This window comes from Ovis aries, chromosome 14 (genome assembly GCF_016772045.2).
Source record: "Ovis aries strain OAR_USU_Benz2616 breed Rambouillet chromosome 14, ARS-UI_Ramb_v3.0, whole genome shotgun sequence".
Taxonomy (NCBI): Eukaryota; Metazoa; Chordata; class Mammalia; order Artiodactyla; family Bovidae; genus Ovis; species Ovis aries.
The window spans coordinates 48601138-48622492 of NC_056067.1; the positions used below are offsets into that span (position 1 = coordinate 48601138).

The 21355-nt window shown below is 44.3% G+C and overlaps 2 protein-coding genes and 1 long non-coding RNA gene across 4 annotated transcripts in view; 2 read left to right on the plus strand and 1 right to left on the minus strand.

Annotated features, from left to right (window-relative positions):
• The window catches only part of LOC121816425 (uncharacterized), a 32547-nt gene extending 29094 nt beyond the window's left edge, over positions 1-3453 (plus strand). For both annotated transcript variants that reach the window (XR_006056033.2, XR_009596201.1), the window contains one exon: positions 3326-3453. This is a non-coding gene — a long non-coding RNA (uncharacterized LOC121816425). The remainder of the gene's footprint in view (positions 1-3325) is intronic.
• Positions 3454-4193: 740 nt separating this feature from the next.
• Positions 4194-20766, minus strand: LOC121816434 (galectin-10-like). Its single transcript, XM_060397848.1, has 4 exons — positions 20752-20766; positions 18863-18984; positions 18241-18485; positions 4194-9408 (listed from the first exon to the last, which is right to left on the minus strand). The coding sequence occupies exons 1-3, from the start codon at positions 20764-20766 to the stop codon at positions 18326-18328; spliced, it is 297 nt and encodes a 98-aa protein (XP_060253831.1). The 3' UTR covers positions 4194-9408; positions 18241-18325.
• LOC114108603 (placental protein 13-like) lies at positions 8252-10167 on the plus strand. Its single transcript, XM_027977576.2, has 4 exons — positions 8252-8304; positions 8679-8758; positions 9154-9361; positions 9911-10167. The coding sequence occupies exons 1-4, from the start codon at positions 8293-8295 to the stop codon at positions 10022-10024; spliced, it is 414 nt and encodes a 137-aa protein (XP_027833377.1). The 5' UTR covers positions 8252-8292; the 3' UTR covers positions 10025-10167.
• Positions 20767-21355: the final 589 nt, after the last annotated feature.

Below are 21355 nucleotides of genomic sequence, written 5' to 3' on the forward strand. Positions count from 1 at the left end.
AAGGGATTTCTGTGTGTTGATTTTATATCCTGCAACTTTACTATATTCATTGATGATCTCTAGTAATTTTCTGGTGGAGTCTTTAGGGTTTTCCATGTAGAGGATCATGTCATCTGCAAACAGTGAGAGTTTTACTTCTTCTTTTCCAATTTGGATTCCTTTTATTTCTTTTTCTGCTCTGATTGCTGTGGCCAAAACTTCCAGAACTATACCCCACTCACACCTATGGACAGATCAACTAAACAGAAAATTAACAAAGAAACGCAAACTTTAAATGATACATTAGATCAGTTAGACCTAATTGATATCTATAGGACATTTCACCCCAAAACAACGAATTTCACCTTTTTTTCAAGTGCTCATGGAACCTTCTCCAGGATAGATCACATCCTGGGCCATAAATCTAAACTTGATAAATTCAAAAAAATCGAAATCATTCCAAGCATCTTTTCTGACCATAATGCATTAAGATTAGATCTCAATTACAGGAGAAAAACTATTAAAAATTCCAACATATGGAGGTTGAACAACACACTTCTGAATAACCAACAAATCACAGAAGAAATCAAAAAAGAAATCAAAATATGCATAGAAACTAATGAAAATGAAAACACAACAACCCAAAACCTGTGGGACACTATAAAAGCAGTGCTAAGAGGAAAGTTCATAGCAATACAGGCATACCTCAAGAAACAAGAAAAAAGTCAAATAAATAACCTAACTCTACAACTAAAGCAACTAGAAAAGGAAGAGTTGGAGAACCCCAGAGTTAGTAGAAGGAAAGAAATCTTAAAAATTAGGGCAGAAATAAATGCAAAAGAAACAATAGTTTCTTTTTTTGTGTGCCCGACTTTCATAGCAGTTATTGAAGAGACTGTCCTTTCTCCATGGTGTGTTCTTTGTTCCTTTGTCATAAATCAGTTATCCATTTATGTGTGGATTTTTTCTGGGCTTTCAATTCTGTTCCATTGGTGATGTATGACTCTTTTTTTTGGTCCAGTTCTGTGCAGTTCCAAATTGGGAAAGGTGTATGTCAAGGCTGTATGTTGTCATCCTGCTTATCTAACTTATACGCAGAGTACATCATGAGAAATGCCTGATTGGATGAAGCACAAGCTGGAATCAAGATTGCCGGCAGAAATATCAATAACCTTAGATATGCAGATGACACCACCCTTATGGCAGAAAGCAAAGAAGAACTAAAGAGCCTCTTGATGAAAGTGAAAGAGGAGAATGAAAAAGTTGACTGAAAACTCAACATTCAGAAAACTAAGATCAGGGCAACTGGTCCCATCACTTCCTGGCGAATAGATGGGGAAACAGTGACAGACTTTATTTGGGGGGGCTCCAAATCACTGCAGATGGTGATTGCAGCCATGACATTAAAAGACGCTTGCTGCTTGGAAGAAAAAGCTATGACCAACCTAGACAGCATATTAAAAATCAGAGACATTACTTCGCCAACAAAGGTGTGTCTAGTCAAGGCTATGGTTTTTCCAGTGGTCATGTATGGATGTGAGAGTTGGATTGTGAAGAAAGCTGAGCACCGAAGAATTGATGCTTTTGAACTGTGGTGTTAGAGAAGACTCTTGAGAGTCCCTTGGACTGCGAGGAGATCCAACCAGTCCACCCGAAAGGAGATGAGTCCTGGGTGTTCATTGGAAGGACTGGTGTTGAAGCTGAAACCCCAGTACTTTGGCCACCTGATGCAAAGAGTCGGCTCATTGGAAAAGACCCTGATGCTGGGAGGGATTGGGGGGAAGAGAAGGGGATGACAGAGGAAGACATGGCTGGATGGCATCACCGACTCAATGGACATGAGTTTGCATAAACTCCGGGAGTTGGTGATGGAGAGGGAGGCCTGGCTGCAGTGATTCATGGGGTCACAAAGAGTCGGACATGGCTGAGCAACTGAACTAAATGAACGTAAAGAAAAGTAAATAGAGAGGTATTTCATGTTTAAAATTTAATCAGAACAAGGAAGAGAAAATTCTGGTGAAACCATGCTGATGTATCTGATCTTAGGATTTAATATGAAAAGTATTTAGTAGCCGTGTCACCTTTGTTGTAATGCAAGACAGTGGGAAATGTTAAACAGTATAAAAAGTAATATGTGTAATACAAAGCAATGAGGAAATTGCAAATCATATCAACACTGCTGTCAATTGCTTCATTTTCTAGAAGAAGTGGTGACTGCTTACCCATGTTTGTTGGGCATCTTCATGTAAGGTTGGCGGGAATGATATTTAACACAGGCTTCCAGGGACTTCCCTGTGGTCCCCTGGTTAGGACTCTGTGCTTCCACTGCAGGGGGTACAGGTTCGATTCCTTGTCAGGGAACTAAGATCCCACATTCGTCAGAGCAAGTAAGCCGGTGGCCACAACTACCGGAGCTCCCCCACCACAGTGAAAGTTTGTGTACTGCAGTGAAAGATCCCATGTGACACAATATTTTTTATTTTATTTTTATTTTTATTTTTTTTCCGTGTGACACAATATTTTTTTTAAAAACACGAGGCTTTATTAGAATTTTAGCAGTTTTTCTGTGTCTTCAGTGTGTTTGTGTGTGTGTGAGAGAGAGAGATAGCATCTCATTTTGTCATGTGTAGCCACCGTGTAACCACCACCACTGTCCATGCGCACACTGTTCCCTTGTGCTACCCCTTTATAGTCAGGTTCTCAGCCTGATCCAAAGCCTTGATGAGCACTGAGCTTCATCACTAGAATTTTGTGCTGTCAAGAGTTGAGTCCTACAGTAAGTAACCTGTTGAGATCGACATCTTTCATTCCTCAGAGTACCCTTGAGACTCATTCTGTTTAATTTTTCCCAAGTATCAAGTAATCAATACAAAATCTCCTTAACTCTAGGCAGGGTCAGACTTTCTGTTCTATTTATTTTATTCCCTTTTCTTGCCTTATTTTTATTGACTAAAACCTCCAGTAGTAGGTCAGGTAGCAGTGATAATGAATCTTGGCTCGTTTTGGATCTTAGACTGAAAACATTCTTCATTATTGAGTGTGATGTTGACTGTAGATTTATTATAGCCTTCTATCAGGTTGAGAAATTTCCCTTCTATATCTAGTTTGCTGATGATATTTGGCAGAAACCAACAAAATTCTGGAAAGCAGTTACCCTTCAATTAAAAACTGAATAAATTTAAAATTAAAAACAAGATTTTTTTTAAAAGATAAAGTTTTATTGGAAAGAACTATGAATTCCCGAGAAGCTGCAAATGTTGTCTAGTGAGGCCCCATGCACCCATTGCCTGTGCTGTGCTACGTCATTTCACTCAAGTCTGACTCTTTGCAACCCTCTGGACTGTAGCCCCCAGGTTCCTGTGTCCATGGAATTCTCCAGGCAAGGATACTGGAGTGGATTGCCATGCCTGCCTCCAGGAGATCTTCCTGGCCCAGGGATCGAACCCATGACTTTTACGTCTCCTGCATTGGCAGGTGGGTTTTTTACTGCTGCTGCCACCTATTGCCTAGTTTTTCCCAATTGTATACGTCTTACATAATTATAGTAGAGTGTCAAAACCAGGGATTATACATCAGTACAATGGATGCAGATAGTTCTGTGTCATTTTATGAGAAATGTAGGCATGTGTAACCAGCCCCACAATCAAGATCAAACATTACTGCAGTGTCAAGATGGACCGCATGCTGTTCCTGTGTAGCAGCATCTGGCGCTTCTCCCTGACCGCTGTCTACAAGCACCACCCGTGTCCTTTCTGTCTCTGGCTTTACACTTTTGAGGATGGTAGACAAACGCGCTTACACATTATGTGACCTTTTCAGGTCGGCTTTTCCACTCAGGACCATGCTCATGTGATCTCTTGATTTCTCCTTAACCTCACTGTGCTTCACTTCTGCCTCTTTTTCTTTTGGATCCGTGATCTGAACAACTCAGTGCCGATTCATTCCCGTTGTAAGCTGCACTCACTCCCTTGGTGATCTCAGCATTGTACAGTTTTAATTGCTGTCTATATGTTAGAATTTTAAATTTTATATCTCCGACCAGACCTCTCTTCCAAATTCATGCATTAACCCCTGTACAATAGGCATCTCAACCTCCAAGTGCCCAAAGCTGAATTCCTTTTTTCTTGCCAGTGGTCCCAGCCACAGTTTGCTGACCTCAGTGTATGACTTCAGTAGTTCAGTAAATAAGAGCAAAATCCTACTAGTCACTCTTGATTCTCACTTTTAGTGTTTTATTGAAGTAACATTGGTTCATAACATCATAACAGTCTCATGTGTGCAGCCTTATACTTCTGCCTCTGTATCGTCTGCATGACCAAAAACTGTGTTTCTGTCCGTCATCGTACAGTTGATGTGCTCACCCATGGTGCCTCCCCCTATAGCTACTATTCTGTTTCCTATGCATTTATTTTCATTAGGCTTATTTATTTTGTTGATGTTGTTTGCTTTTTATGTTCCACCTATGAGTGAAGTTATATGATATTTGTCTTTCTCAACCTGACTTATTTCCACTTAGTACGATGCCCTCAAGCCCTGTCCATGTTGTTGCAATTGGCAGGATTTCATCATTTTTATAGCAGAGTCTTGTTTCATGTATATATATGTCTATATCTCACCTCTTCTTTATCCAGTCATCCAGTGACGGGCACTTTTTGTTTCCATAGCTTGCTGTTGTCCATAATGCTTTGACAAACATAGGGGTGCGTTTATCTTATGAGTTAGTGTTTTTGTCTTCTTTGTGCACACACCCTAAAGGGGGGTAGCTGGATCATATGTTAGTTCTGTCCTCAACTTGTTCCATAGAGGCTATACCAATTTAGATTCCCAGCAAGAATGTGTGAGGGTTCCCTTTTCTATACATCCTTGCCAACACTTGTCATTTTTTACCTTCTTGTGAATAGCCATTCTGACAGGCATGAGTTGGTATCTAATTGTGGTTCTGATTTGCATTTCCCTAATAATTTGTGGTGTTAAGCAATCTTTTCATGTGCCCATTGGCCATCTGGATGTCTTCTTCCAGATAATGAGAAACTGTCTATTCAGCTTCTTTCTGCTTTCTAGCCAGGTGGTTTGTTTTCTTGCTGTGGACTTGTATGAGTTCTTTATATACTTTGGATATTAGCCTTTATCAGATGTATCACTTGCAGATACCCTCCCCTGTTTGATAGGTTATTTTTTCATGTCCTTGATGGTATTGTTTACCATGAAGGAGATGTTTAGTTTGATGATTATTTTTGCTTTTGTTTGCCTCCGATCAGGTGACATAGCTAGAAAGATACCGCTAAGACTGATGTCAGTGAGCATGCTGCCTCTGTTTACTCCTTGGAGTCTTCTGGTTTCAGGTCTTAGATTCAAGCTTTTCATCAATTTTGAGTTGATTTTTGTATATAATGTGAGAGAATAGTTTCCATTTTTTATGCCCGACTTTCATAGCAGTTATTGAAGAGACTGTCCTTTCTCCATGGTGTGTTCTTTGTTCCTTTGTCATTAATCAATTACCCATTTATGTGTGGATTTTTTCTAGACTCTCAATGCTGTTCCATTGGTGATATGTCACTCTTTTTTTTTTCTGTCCAGTTCTGTGCAGTTCCAAATTGGGAAAGGTGTATGTCAAGGCTGTATGTTGTCATCCTGCTTATCTAACTTATATGCAGAGTACATCATGACCTCTTTACTGAACTCCACAGTTCTACCAACTCCTCTCCCACAAACCTCACCCAAGTCCCATTCACTGCTCTCCAGGATTACTTAATGGCCTTGCGAATGGTCTTATTTTGTCCAGGTCCACGTACAGTCTATTTTCCACACAGCAGCAGAGGAGATCTTTTAAAACACAAATGAGAACAGATCCCTCCTCTGCCTCAAGCTCCCATGTTACTTACAGCAGGACTCCTGCAATAGCCTGTGATCTGCTTTTCCATCTCCTGAGTTCAACCCTCCTTCTGTCTCTTTACTCCAGTCACACAGTCACCCTTTGGTTCCTTGAAACGTCACATTGTCCTTTCACATTGTGGTCTCCATGCTGATCTCTCTAACTAGAAGTTCTTCCCCAAAATACACATGGCTCTTTTCCTGACCTCTAAGCCTTTGCTCAGTTCTCATCTCCTCAACAAGGGCCACCTTAACTAGCCTATTTGAGATTAAGCCCTTGGTGGACTGCTGTGTTCTATTACCCACATCTTTTTGAAGACAGTTCTTCCCTTCTAACACATTATATATTTCACTTGTGTATTATAATTTGAAAGGTACTGCATATATTTTCCAGCTGGAGTGTAAGCTACATACAGCAAGATTTTTATCTGTTTATTTCCACTTATGCAGATAGTACAAAGCCTGCTGCTGATTCATCTCTCAATAAGCAATTGTCAAATGAATAGATAGATGGTTGGATCCCTTTGATTGCTTTACTAACAACCCTCTGATGTGCGATTATGGTCATCAGATATTCTATGTGTAAGAAGACTGGGTGTAGCAGAGGTTACACTTTTAATAAGGCCTCACAGTGGCAGAGCTTAGACTCTCATCCGGGTGGTGTGTCTCTCAAAGTCTAGGGCGCATAGGGAAACTGCCAGCAAAGATTCTGGAACAGGTTCGATGTCTAAGAAATAGTCAGTTGCATACGGCATGGGATGGGTGCCAGTTTTATGACGAAGGGTAGCCAGGGAGCTCTCTGTTATAGCTGTATCATTGTCGTTTATCAGTAGACACAAGGAATTGCACTTAGGTTAAGCATATCAGCGTCTCTAGTACGTGAACCATGAACTTGCAGATGTTCAAGATGGTTTTAGAAAAGGCAGAAGAACCAGAGATCAAATTGCTAACATCCACTGGCTCATGGAAAAAAGAGAGTTCCAGAAAAACTTCTATTTCTGCTTTATTGACTATGCCAAAGCCTTTGACTGTGTGGATCACAATAAACTGTGGAAAATTCTGAAAGAGATGGGAATACCAGACCACCTGACCTGCCTCTTGAGAAACTTGTATGCAGGTCAGGAAGCAACAGTTAGAACTGGACATGGAACAACAGACTGGTTCCAAATAGGAAAGGGAGTATGTCAAGGCTGTATATTGTCACCCTGCTTATTTACCTTCTATGCAGAGTATATCATGAGAAACGTTGGGCTGGAAGAAGCACAGGCTGGAATCAAGGTTGCCGGGAGAAGCAGCAATCACCTCAGATATGCAGATGACACCACCCATATGGCAGAAAGTGAAGAGGAGCTAAAAAGCCTCTTGATGAAAGTGAAAGAGGAGAGTGAAAAAGTTGGCTTAAAGCTCAACATTCAGAAAATGAAGATCATGGCATCTGGTCCCATCACTTCATGGGAAATAGATGGGGAAGCAGAGGATACGGTGTCAGACTGTATTTTTGGGGGGCTCCAAAATCACTTTGGATGGAGACTGCAGCCATGAAATTAAAAGATGCTTTACTCCTTGGAAGGAAAGTTATGAGTAACCTAGATAGCATATAAAAAAACAGAGACATTACTTTGCCAACAAAGGTCCATCTAGTCAAGGCTATGGTTTTTCCAGTGGTCACATATGGATGTGAGAGTTGGACTATAAAAAAAGCTGAGCACCAAAGAATTGATGCTTTTGAACTGTGGTGTTGGGGAGGACTCTTGAGAGTCCCTTGGACTGCATGGAAATCCAACCAGTCCATTTTAAAGGAGATCAATCCTCGGTGTTCATTGGAAGGACTGGTGCTAAAGCTGAAACTCTAATACTTTGGCCACCTCATGTGAAGAGGTGACTTATTAGAAAAGGCCCTGATGCTAGGAGGGATTGGGGGCAGGACGAGAAGGGGACGACAGAGGATGAGATGGCTGGATGGCATCACCGACTCGATGGACATGAGTTTGAGTGAACTCCTGGAGTTGGTGAGGGACAGGGAGGCCTGGAGTGCTGCGATTCATGGATTCCCAAAGAGTCGGACACAACTGAGTGACTGAACTGAACTGAGTACAGTTTGAACCCACTTCTTGGGTCCTTGGAGAGACCCACCACCTGGATGAGAGACTAAGCTCTGCCACTGTTAAGCCTTCTTCAAAGTGTCACCTCTGCTAGACCCAGTCTCTTACACATAGAATATCTGATGACCATAATCCCAAAATAGAGGGTTGTTAGTAAAGCAATCAAAGGTGGACTGAACACACTTTTGATGTCATGAATTTGACAAGAATAGAGGGCAGGGCTCTGTAGCCTGAGTGAAAGGGTCAGGAGTGACTCAGCTCCTAACTGCATTTATAGGGCGCCTTCTCTAGACAGACACACACACAGTTTCAACAGGGAAGAAAGGCCCAGCTGGAGACGATGGACTCCTTGGTATGAAGGATGGGAGGAAGGAATCTGATTACCTCTGCTGCTGGTGCCGGGTCACCTTGAGACCAATCATTGCGTGAATGCTGGTAGAGAATGGGAAAGAGTGTGTGTGTGTGAGTGGGAATCACTGGATTTGCATTATTGTATGTCCTTTTGCACACTGTTTCTCTGGGTTTGGAAGTGTTTGTATATAGCATATGTATCTGTGCCTCTGAGTGCATGTCTGGACTCGGATTAATGTCTCCTTGTTGGAGGTATACTAATGTCTCTTAGCTGTGGGAGGAGATCACATTTTGTGTCCTGATTCCTGATTGGGCAACGATGTGGGGGAGAGGACACTGGCTCTTCATTCACTGACGCATCCGTCTCTTCCATAGCCGAACCCCTACCTGCAGTCTGTTTCCCTGACTGTGTGTTACATGGTGAAGATCAAGGCAAACCTTCTGTCTCCTTTTGGGTGAGTAGAGGCCAGTTCATGTCTGATGGAGGGTGAAGCACAAGGGGAGAGTGTTAGCATGTCTTGGGGACAATTATTAGAAAGAGCTTGATCTTCTTGAATCATCGGAATAAGCTGAGGTGTCTCATGCAAAAGTGTGAGATTACACTCCAGGCAGGATTTCCTTCCTCTGTGTGTATGTGTGTGTGTGTGTGGGGGGGGGTATGGAGGGAGGCAGGGGAGGAAAAGAGAGAGAGAGAGCAAAGTGTGAAAGGTATAAATATTTTGAGAAAGAGGGCAAGGCGAAGGGGAAGGAAGGAGGTGGGGAGAGAGAAAAAAGGGCTTTGGTTGTTCCTGAGGAAGTTGTTGTCTGCAGTAAATGCCTGCCTGCAGGAGCTGTCCTCTTGTCTTTGCAGGAAGAACCCAGAGCTTCAGGTGGATTTCGGCACGGGTACTGGGCAAGGCGGCGACATTCCATTCCGTTTCTGGTACTGCGATGGCATCGTGGTGATGAACACTTTAAAGGACGGGAGTTGGGGGAAGGAACAGAAACTGCATACTGAGGCTTTCGTGCCAGGCCAGCCATTTGAGCTGCAGTTCTTGGTGCTGGAGAATGAATACCAGGTGTGTGAGCCCTCCAGGTGTGGGGTGCTGTGGCTGTGTCGGGCCTGCTGTGGAGAAACAAGCAGAGAGTCCAACTCTGATGTGATCGCAAGAGACCAATTTTGTTTTGTTTTGTACTTTTAACACATGTGCTTTTTAAAATTGAAATGTCATTGATTTCCCTTACTGTGTGAATCTCAGGTGCACAGCAGAGTGATTGACCACCTTGTCCCCGTATAGCATAGGCCTCTATACTCAGGATCTTGTGTGCTGTACAATTAGAGATTCTGTGGTGAACTCCACACAGCTCTTCCTGTATCGGACAGTCAGCAGTGTGGAGGGAGACGTGCAGGCCCCCTGCCCTCAGGGCAAAGCAGGGCTGGCAGCTCTGGGTGCAAGGAAGTGGACATGGAGGATGATTCCTACAGCAGTGTCTTGGCAGGATGTCCAGGAGAATTTCTGCTTTGCTTTTACAGAGTAAAGAAATTTTAGAGAAGGCAATGAAAATAGGAAAGGGAAAGGGGAGGCCTAATTGTTCTGAGCTCACAAGAAATATATCTCCTTCCTTAGGTGTTTGTGAATAACAAGCCCATCTGCCAGTTTGCCCACCGCCTGCCCCTGCAGTCTGTGAAAATGCTGGATGTGAGGGGAGATATCGTGCTGACTTCAGTGGATACGTTATAAGGGGCAGAAGATCTTCCAGTGAATATATCCATCCCGTTACACTCTACTATAATGTGCAGGATCATGGCCACTCCCAGAAGATGCCAGGATGTCCCCCTGCCCTCACACTTATGCCAGTGATAATAAAAGATTCCTGATATGAACTAGGACTTGGCTCTTGCTTGTAGGGAAGACATTAAGGGCAGATTTGACACAAAGAGAAAAGTCGTCCCATGTGTGGAATGCGGAGTGTGGTTTGGGAAGGGCCCAGTTGGCCAAAATGTCAAGGGCTCTCCCTGAAGCAGAGACAGGGTGAGTGTCTCAGGATGTCGTGAAGAAGGTGGTCAGGTTTGGGGTTGTTTAAGGAAGGGATACGACTTTATATGTGAGCCTCTTTTGACTTGTTTTTTCATCCCTTAAATATTTATTGGTCCCTGTATTTGTGAGGGTTCCCCTGAGAGACTGGTGTGTGTGTGTGTGTGTACACATGTACACACAGAGGAATTTGGTTATGTAGACTGACGAGTCCCAAGATCTTCAATGATGTAGTTCTAGTCTGAGTCTGGAAGCCCGAGACCCAGGGAGAGCCAGCGTTTCAGTTCCGTTCTGAAGGCAGGAAGAATCCTCCCTTCTCTGGGCCGGTGAGATTTTTGTGCTGTTTAGGTCTTGAGATGATGGGGGAGCCCATCCACACGAGGGAGGGCAGTCTGTTTTACTCAGTCTGTGGATTCAGATGTGAATCTCATCCCAGGAACACTGTCACAGACACACTGAAAATCACGTATAACCCAACACCTGACCACACAACAGCCCAGTCAAGATGACACAGAAGATTAACCATTACAGCTCCTTTCTGTAACTTACCTTTATACGTGCCAGACAGTCCGTGTGAACCCTACGTGATGCTGAGAGGGCTAGAGAATGGTGCTGTTGGCAAAAGGAACTTGATACTGAAAAGCCAAGGATAAAGTCAGCCTGGTGGGTGTCTGGAACTCAGGAGCTGAACGTCAGGTGTTCGGGCAGATACAACATAAACCACGGTGCGTGGCTTTCCTGGTTTCTGTCCCCCTGGCTTAGGAACATCTGGCAGCTTTCAGGAGTTATGAAGTGTGATGTAGGAGGCTGCACCCAGATCCTTCCGGACCCCTCCAGCCTGGAGGTCTGCTAGAGACATAGGACCTAATGAATCCCTGAGTCTCTGAGTGCCTACCGTTTCCTAGACACTCCGTATATAAAAGGAGGCTGCGTGCCTTTGTCCTCTTCAGGCCCTCTGAGCCTTCTTCCCTATTTCTATACCTTGACAATGAACAGCCTGTAGAGGAAAGGAAGAAACCAATTCTTGTAGAGTGGCGTAAAAAAAGAATACAGTGCTTAAGACAAAATCTAACCAAGGAGGTGCCAGACTTCCACACCGAAAATGACAAAACACCACTGATAGAGATTACAGACGAGCAGCCTCAATAATGAAGAGACATTCCATGTTTATGGGTGGAAGACAATGTTGTTAATATCGTTAATTCTAAATATGTCATCCAGTGTGGTTTGAGAGATTCAGTGCATCCTCTGTGAGAATGCCAGTGGCTTCTGTGTACAGAATGGAAAACAGATTCTAAAATTGACATGGAACAGAAAGGGACACCAAACAGCCAACAGAGTCTGGACAAAGAATAGGTTTGGAGGATTCCCACATCTCGGTTTCAAAACTTAATACAAAGCTTTGCTACGAGCTCTAGGGAAGAAAGTACAGCCTACAGGAGCAGATGGATAATAGAAGCAGAGTGATGGAAATTCTAAGAGAGTCAGAAAGAACCCCTACAGAGTAAAAAATTTACATAAGTGAAGAATGCATTTGATGAGCCCATTATCTAGATTAGCTGTAGCTGGGAAAGAATCTCGGAGGTTGAGGATATGTTAATAGAAACTTCCAAAACTGAAAAAAAGAAAAAAGACTGGAAAGATATTGAATATCAAACAACTCTGAGACAGGTACAGAAAGCGTAGCATGTGCTTAATGGGAGACCTAGATGCAGAAAAGAGATAGGAACAGGAGAGATATTTGAAGTAATAATATCTGAGAATTTCCCACATTTATGCCAAACACCAGAACCACAGACAAAAAGAAGCCAGAGGGAAAAGCACATGCCCACATAGGAGCAAAAATAAGAATTATATCAAACGTCTCCTTAGAAACCATGCAAACACAAGGAGAGTGGAGTGAAAGTTGAGAGAAATTTGGTGCAACCATCATGGGGACCAGTATGGCGATGTCTCTAAAAATTGAGATTGTGATTGTCATATGATCCAGCAGTTTTACTTCTGGATACTCCTCAAAGGAAATGAAGACCCCACCCCAACTCAAAAAAATATACTGTGGTGGCCCCTTGGAAACAGGGGTTATGTTCCAAGACCCACAGGGGATGCCTGAAACCCTGGATAGAACCAAATCCTACATATGTGCACATAATTAACCCTTGAGCAAGGGAAAGCTGCTGGGGGACTTGGTTGCAGAGAATCAAGTCACCTGAAGCTGGAAGGAATAAATTCCCCCTCAGTCCAGAGTTTACAATAGATATCAGTCAATAACTTTATAGATTCTCCCAATTACTTCCTTGTCCCTCCCCCTTTGGACAAGCACTGACTGGATTCTCAACAGTGCTGTCCACCTTCTTGAAATGACATGCATTCCCCTTGATAATTTTGATGCGTATGCATCCTACACATAGGGCTTCCCTTTCCCTTTATTTCTTTCTCTCTTTAAATACATGCTTTTCACTGGAGTAAATTTTTAATCAATGTCTCTTTTTTCAAGATTTATTTATTTATTTATAGCTGCACTGGGTCTTTGCTGCTGCGTGTGGGCTTTTTCCTATTGTGGGGAGCAGGAACTGCTCTCTAGATTGGTGCGAGAGCTTCTTGTTGCATTGGTTTCTCTTGTTGAGGCTCCCGAGCCCTGGGGGACAGGCTCAATAGATTGGGGCACAGGCTTAGCTGTCCTGTGGCATGTGGGATCTTCCCAGACCAGGGTTCAAACCTGTGTCCCCTGCATTGGCAGGCAGATTCTTTCCCAGGGAAGTCCGGCAGTGAGTTGTTTTCTTTTTCATATTCTTACATCCTCAGTTCTTGAGTTTTAGATGTTAGAGAATAATGCAAGAGTGGTATTTCAGAAAGGGTCCTCCCTTTCTGAGACTTTGTCCCCGGCATGTGCCAGTGATTAAGCTAAAGGTTTCACATATACTAGCTCATCTGTTCCTGAGAACATCCTAGGAAGGAGGCCTTTCTGATAATCCTCCTTGTGCCAAGGAAACTGAGACCGGGGGAGTTTAATGAATCTTAAGGTCTCACTGTTAGGAAGGAACCAAATCAGTACTGAATGCAGGCAGCTGACTTCTGAATCTGTTAATCTGATGTGAGGGGCCAACTCAGTGCAAAAGACCCTCATGCTGGGAAAGACTGAAGGCAAAAGAAGAGGGCAGCAGAGGGTGAGACAGTTAGATAGCATCAGTGACTCAATGGACATGAATCTGAGCAATCTCCAGAAAATAGTGAAGAACGGGGGAGCCTAGCGTGCTGCAGTCATGGGGTCACAAAGAGTCAGACACAACTTAGCGACTGAACAACAGCAAGAGTCTGCCCTTTGGTGTCTAACCTGCTGCCCCCCTGGGAACTGCTGTAGGGCAGGAGCCCACACTTGGCCTTGCCCCTCATCCACTCTCATCTCCCTGGCAAGTGCCTTACACACAGGGTGTGTCCTTGGCTGTTGGCTCTTCAGTGACAATCCAAGGGAAACCTGCAGTCTCTTTCAGGTGGGTACGTTATATATAGCCCATGGGTGTGGATGTGGAGGAGGAGTGAGAATACTAGAGTGTGTGTGGGGACGGTCACGTCATGTGTGAGTGACGTTCAAGGGTGTAACCAGCTTCAGGGACACACACAGTGCAGGCGCAGGACTGCTGGCAGGTCTCGGGTCCGGGAGAAGGGTCAGGGCTTTGGTTGTTTATCAAGGGACGTAGGACATTCAGAAGATGCAGGCCCGGGCCAGTGACTGCTGCTCAGCTTGAATCTCGGGCCAAGAACCAGGGCATCCGCCTCCCTGGGCGTGGTGAGCTGAGGAAGCAGGTGCTCGGGGAGAGGGATGACAGCACCCCCAGGAAGGCCGGCCTTCCACGAGGGAGGAGCTGGCAGAGGAGGTGTGTGTGTGTGTCCAGTGTGGGTTCCCACACAAAGCTGCGATTGGTTGGTTGTTCTAAGGATGTTTATTGCATATCAAGCCCCTGCCTGGCTTTGTGCAAAATGCATGGGAGAAATTAAAGAGAGAAAATGACCAAGTCAGCACTTGAAATTTTTAATGAAAGACAGAGTTAGACAACCATAGAAAACTGACCTTAAAGAATCTTTTTCTTGTATCCAAACAATTACAAGCTTTTTTTTTTTTTTTCCAATTTTTGTGGTCAGAAACCTAGGTCTTTCTGTTTGGAATTGAGTTGTCAGCGTTTTAGACTGAGGAAGACAGAATTTATTGTTAGAACAAGCACAGTTGTACACATGGATGCAGTGACTAGACTCTGGTTTTGATGTTCCAGTTACTCATTGCAGAATAAGAAATCTCCTGAGAATACATTGGTTTAAAGCAATGATTTATTATCTCTCCCAGTTTTTTTTTAATTAAATTAAATTTTATTTTATTTTTTTCTCTCTCCCAGTTTTGCAGGTTTATTGTGCTCATATGGGTATCATGTGGCTTTAGTCAGATTATGGTGGAAATCCAGTTTAATTTAAATCTACTTTTAATTGGGTTATTGATATGGTTAAATATTGAGTCTGACATATTGCTACTTGCTTTCTATTTGTCTCAGCTATTGTTCCCACTTTCCCTTTTTCTCCACTTTCCCTTTGTCTCTGCAATCTTTTATTGTTTTTTTTTGGTATAAAGATTATTTTATTATTTTATTTTTAATATAAATTTATTTATTTTAATTGGAGGTTAATCACTTTACAATATTGTATTGGTTTTGCCATACATCAACATGCCATCTTTTAAATTATCGTTTGATTATCATTTTATCTTCCTTGTTGGCTGTTTTGCTAAAAATCTTTATTTTGTCATTTTAGTGGTTCTTCAGGATGTTTAGTGTACATGTTTAACGTACACAATCTGTCTCAAATGATATACCACCTTATAAGCAGTATAATAGCATATTGTCATTTCTCTCCGCTAACATATGCCGATTCCCATGTGTTTTATTTTTGTGTTTTCTTTTTAATTGGAGGACAATTGCTTCACAGTGTTGTGTTGGTTTCTGCTGTGCAACAACGTGAATCAGCCCCAAGTATACACAGAAGCCCCTCCCTCCCTCCTGAGCCTGTCCCCCTGCGCACCCCGTGCCTCTAGGTCATCACGGAGCTCCGAGCTGAGTTCCCTGGGTTATACAGCAACTTCCCAGTGCTATCTCAGCCTGTCACTTTATTTTTATATGTTATAAGCTCTGCAATGCATTGTTATAATTTCTCTTTCACAATTATATTTTCCGATGTAACACCCATTTCCGTTGTCCTTCATTCTTTTGTGTAACTCCAGATTTCCAACTGGTGTCCTTTTCCTTCTGCCTGAAGGATGTACTGTAACATTTCTCTAGAAGGGGTTTGTTACTGATGACCTTTTCTGAAAAAGTCAAGGTTTCCCCATTGCCTTTGAAAGATATCTTCCCTAGATTGAAAAAGTACACTTCAGATTCTGTTGGAGAATTCAGATGTAATCTGTGCATCAGATGATATCCAGGGAGTTTTCTGGAACATTGTAGTGGTAGCTGTGATTATGTTTTCAAAGTCTTCATCAGTTAGAGAGAAATTCTGGAGTATTTATATGAAAGATTTAGTATGACTGAGATTTATTTTAAAATCCCCCCCATAAGTGGGAGGAATAATGAAACAAGAATATTCATAGTTAAAGTGGAAGAGTAGGTACATAGGCATTATTTCTATGATTTTTTCTTGTGAGAATTAATCAAGGAAAAACCTCACTAAAATGAAGTTGGGCAGCCAGAAGAGGGAGCTCTTACGCACGTGCCACTGGCTGTCATCACAGATCCCAGCAGGAAGAGATGTACCTCAGCTCTCTGGCAAAAGTGACCTTACTTTAGGACCCCCAGCAGGAAGAAGAAAGATTTTCTCTCGGCCTGGAAACAGCTCAGCCAATGAAAATACACTGTACTTTAAACTGTCAGTTTCCTCCAATGGACTTCTTGTTTATACCAGCTCCTCGAAACTTTCCTTTTTCCTCAGGAAGAGTTTCCTTTCCTTTTTCTTTAAAATATATATGTACATATGTATTTATTTATTTATTTATTTATTTGTATTTTGTCATGCCATATGGCATGTGGAACCTTAGTTTCCTGATCAAGGATCGAACCCATTCCGCCTGCAATGGAAGCTCAGAGTGTTAACCACTGGATCTCTAGGGAAGTCCCTCTTTGTTTGTTTGTTTGTTTGTTTTTTTAATTACTTACTTGGTCGTGCCAGGTCAGTTAGCACAGCATTGCGGTCCAAGGGGACAAGAAGTTTTGAATAGAGAGATTAATCAGAAACTTGGTAGGGAGACTTGGTTTTAGAGGAATTTGGTTTCAATCCCTGCTCCTGTTTGAACTTCCCCTGAATCTTTGAGGAAACAAGACATCACTTGCTTTAGCTAATTCTTGCTGAAACAGGTCATCATCCTGCCTCAGTCTGAGGAATTGACCCTGCTTTGGGATCTTCTGTGTTCCAAGTACTGGATCGCAGTCTTTCATGGTTTAAGGTATTTAGTCCCTTGGTCCACAGACCCAATTATGAGTAAGTGGAAGAGGGACGACTGGAAATTTAATAAGTTTCGGGAAGCAGATCTCATTCCCTGAGGAAAGAAGGAGAAGAATCCTGAAGAACAGGCTGGCCTGGGCACTTCTGGAGAGACTTGTTTTAAGCCTGATAGGCAGCTGTCTAATTTTATCTAAGTAGGTCTAACTTTGTAATCTGGCCATTAAGATATAAAACACGTACGACTACTGCCCATACATGTCCTTTTTCTGCTAAAATCTAATCTAAAGCAATTGTCTAGCACTATTCATGATACAAAACCTAGTGGTTTATTCTGAGAGGCTGTAGCTTAAGCTCTACCATTTGTTACTACTGTTTTTGTTTATTTTATGTATTTTTGGCTGTGCTGGGCCTTCACTGTGGCTCTTGGGCTTTCTCTAGTTGCAGTGAGCGAGGGCTGCTCTCTCGTTGCAGAGCTTGGCTGCAGAGTGCAGGCTCAGTAGTGTGGCACCCGGGCTTAGTTGCCCCAAGGTATGTGGAATCTTCCAGGACCAGGAATCGAACCTGAATCCCTTACATTGGCAGGCGGATTCCCACTAAGCCACCAGGGATGTCTGTTACTACTCTTCTGAAGTAAGAGAAAGATTTTATTGTTACCTTCAGACTCTAATGCTGTAGTTGGGCAGCTGCTGGTAGATATTGTTTTGAGAATTGATGGCGGTATCCTTGATCCTGATACACTTCAGAAAAATTCAAGTTCACAGTAATAACAGGCATTTGTCTGAAACCATGTCCACAAGGGCTATCCAGCTTTGTTTTGATTTCTAAATGTATTTTTTCCTTAATGGCTAAAGCAGATGTACAGTGTAGAAGCCAGAATGACTTTTGCATGCCTCAATATGGGAACATTTCTTCTGACATTTCCTGCTTTGATTACAGATATTTTGCTATGTCCAATATTTGCCCCTTGGTGCCAGGGTGGTTGGTCCATCATGTGCTGTGGTGCTAAGCCTCCTTTTTGTTTCTATATTTTTTTGCCTAGCTATCCACATTGGGAGAAAACTGATCAGACATAGTGAACAAACTCAGAGGCCTTTAATGAGAGAGAAAGAGTTGTATTGGATGGATTATAATTACCCATATGCATATTTTAACTATTGAGTGACCCCAAAATTCAAATAATAACGGCATGGGTAGAAATGATACCTGTGGGTGAAGTCAGAGCCAATTCTGCGTCTGGAGCAAAAGGGCATGTAAACTGATCTTAGCCCGGTTAGATCTGGGAGAATACCTGAGGATGGCGGTAGCAGCAGAGGGTGCTCTGTGATGAAAGGGGCAGGGGCGATGACGGGAGGTGGGTGCCGGGCACCTCGGGCGGGGCCGGGGGACAGCAGTGTTCCTCTAGGAGAGCCTGTGGAGGCCGTGGAAGGGGTGGTCCCGGGCACACTTACCTGTCCTCATTCTACAGCACAGGCCGTGCAGGACAGATGGCTGGCCATCCTCACAGGGCATTTTGGAGGATTCCACCTCACAGTTTCAGCTCCCATCTTGACGGCTATTTATCTTCACAGCTTGGCCACAGGGCACTCCAAAATGAAAGGCGGTGTCTGAGTTCTCATCAGGCCCAGTGTGGGAATCCACCTGTACTTGTGGATTCCTGCTGATGGGCAGAGCACATAGCATGTTGAACAGGTCTCTTCCTTGTGTGGGAACCCACACTGGATACACACACACACCTCCTCTCCCAGCTCCTCCCTCGTGGAAGGTGGGCCTGCCTGAGGGTGCTGTCACCCTCTTCCCAGGGACCTGCTTCCTCAGCTCACCCCACCCAGGGAGGCGGGATGCCCTGGTCCTTGGCCCGAGGTTCAAGCTGAGCAGCAGTCAGTGGCCTGGGCCTGCATCCGCTGGACGTCCTACATCCCTTGGTAAAGAGCCAAAGCCCTGAGCCTTCTCCCAGCCCCGAGACCTGCCAGCAGTCCTGCGCCTGCACTGTGTGCCCCTGACGCTGGTTACATGCTTGAACGTCACTCACGTGTGAAGTGGGCGTCCCCACACACACTCGAGTATTCTCACTCCTCCTCCACCTCCACCCCCATGGGCTGTATATAAAGTACCCACCTGAAAGAGACTGCAGGTTTCCCTTTGATTGTCAATGAAGATCTGAGAGTCAAGGACACATCCCGTGTGTACGGGACCTGCCAGGGGAGATGAGAGTGGATGAGGGGCAAGGCCAGGTGTGGGCTCCCGCCCTACAGTGGTTCCCAGGGCTGCAGCAGGTTAGACATCAAAGGGCAAACTCTCATCCCCCTTCTCCCTACTTCACCAGAGTTAGGTCCCTGTTCCTTTGAAGAGTTGTGAGGGTCATAGTTAAGAGCCAAGGGTTCAAGGACTTGAACTTCAGTCTCTTCCCTCCCCATGCAGAGGGCACAGGTTTGATCCCTGGTCAGGGCACTAAGATCCTGCATGCCATGTGGTGTGGCTGAACGAGAGACGGGGAGAAAGAGAGATGGACAGGAGCATGAATTCAAGAGCCAGCTTCCTGGATTCAAGTCCTAATTCTGTCCCTGACTAGCAGTGAGATCTTAGATCCATTAGTTGAATTTTCCCTGCCTCAGTTTCCTCAGTACAAGGAGGATTATCAGGAATTCGTACTTTCCAGGGTGTTCCAGGAATAGATGAGCTAGTATACGTAAAGTCTTTAGGCTAATCCCTGGCACGTGCAGGGGTGACCTGTCAGAAGAGGGAAGACCCTTTCTGGAACAGCACCCTTTGATTACCATCTGATATCTGAAACTCTGAAGACAAGACTTGAGGATATAAAAATAGAAGAAAATTCACTCCAGTGAAGAGCGTTGTTTAAAATGAAAGGGAAATAATGGAAGGGGAGGCCCCTTGTGTGGGATGCGTGTGCATCAGAATCATCAAGGGGAACGCACGTCCTTGCAAGAACTTGTACAGCGTTGTTGAGAACCCAGTCAGTCGGTGCTTGTCCACAGGATGTGTGGCAGGAGAGTAACTGGGAGAATCTACAAGTTACTGACTGATTTCTACTGTAAACCCTGAACTGGGGCTGAGTTATTTCCTTCCAGCTTCAGGTGGTTCGATTCTCTGAGACCATGTCCCCCCGCAGCCCTTCCCCAGGACCCAGGGTCTGCTCACCTCCTCCTGTGAGGCAGAGGGAAGGGCTGGCTTGGGGAGGAGACCCGAGGTGGAGTGAGCGGCCCTGCATGTGGACCCAGACTGGAACACAGTGCCCTCCAGCCTGAGGTCGCCTTCTCACACTTGAGAAGAGGCATCTAAGGAGCCCCTCGCTCTGCTCTCGTTAATGCTCAGAGATGAGTTCCGGGTAACTCACAGTCGGCAGGGCCACCAGTTCAGGATCCCCTCTGACACACATGGAAAGACCCACGGGCACTTAAACAGTCACTGCTGTGTCGGGCAAACCCACACGTGCGCACAAAGCCACACACGTACTCACAGATCGACACCCAGTCACAGATTTCTTACACACACACGCACACACATAGTCACACAGACATGCAGCTCCCCGTGCCACACAGGCCTCCCCCATTCTCACCGTACATGCACAGCTGTGCTCCCCTCTTACACACAGACTCATGAAGCCAGATCTATAATCTCAGCCCCTTGCACTCATGCACTCACTCCCTCATCCCAGTCAGTGCTCCACCACCCCCTCCCCCGCTCGCACAAAGTGACAGTGTCTCGGTAGAGTTCACTCGCAGTCACATACCATCAAACGCTATTGCATTGGTCCCGGCTCCACACGATTCCCACAAGGATTCCACATAATAGATCCTCAGGGAATCTCTCTTCCACACACTCACAACTCTCAGGACAACATTCCAGTAGAAATGCACATTTTCATCTGACACAATTTCCTACCTCTTCCTCCTCCCTTTATCTGACCCAGGATCACTGAAAGCTGTGTCTTTTCAGCTCACCCGTTGCTCTGACATTGTTATGTCTTCCTGAGGGCAGCTCTTCCAAACTGTCTAGTTTTGTGTGTGAATGTCTTGGAGTTGCAGAATACAGGTGAATCCTGGCAGCCCTGCCCTCTGGCTTTGTTCCTGTTTATAAGCCTCAGAGTTATCCAGCAGGGTGAAGGGGGATGTCAGAAGCAGATGCAGTCCCAAGGATGTCCTTGAGCAGGGCATGTCTGTGGCACGGCAGGGATTGCGGTGAGGGTAATGCCAGGGAGGAGGGAGTAGCCGGGGAAACACAGGAATAAAGGTGATGGAGCGAGGGGTGGCTGGGTCTAAAGTCCAGCCTTCGTGCCGCTTACCAGGTCTTTACCCCACAGACAGAATCTACTCAAAAGGTGCACATTGTTATAATTTTCACAATGGCAAAGAATGAATGATCCTGGCTCAAAAGACATGAACTTCCTGAAAATTCCAAGCAAGACAGCATTTGGGATGAGAGTTGTAGGATGCATGACTTCTTTCTGATTGGTTGGTGGTGAAGTAATGGTGGTGTTTCAGAAATCTTTTTTTTTTTTTCAATGTATTTTTGGCTGTGCTGGGTCTTCCTTGCTACCTGAGATTT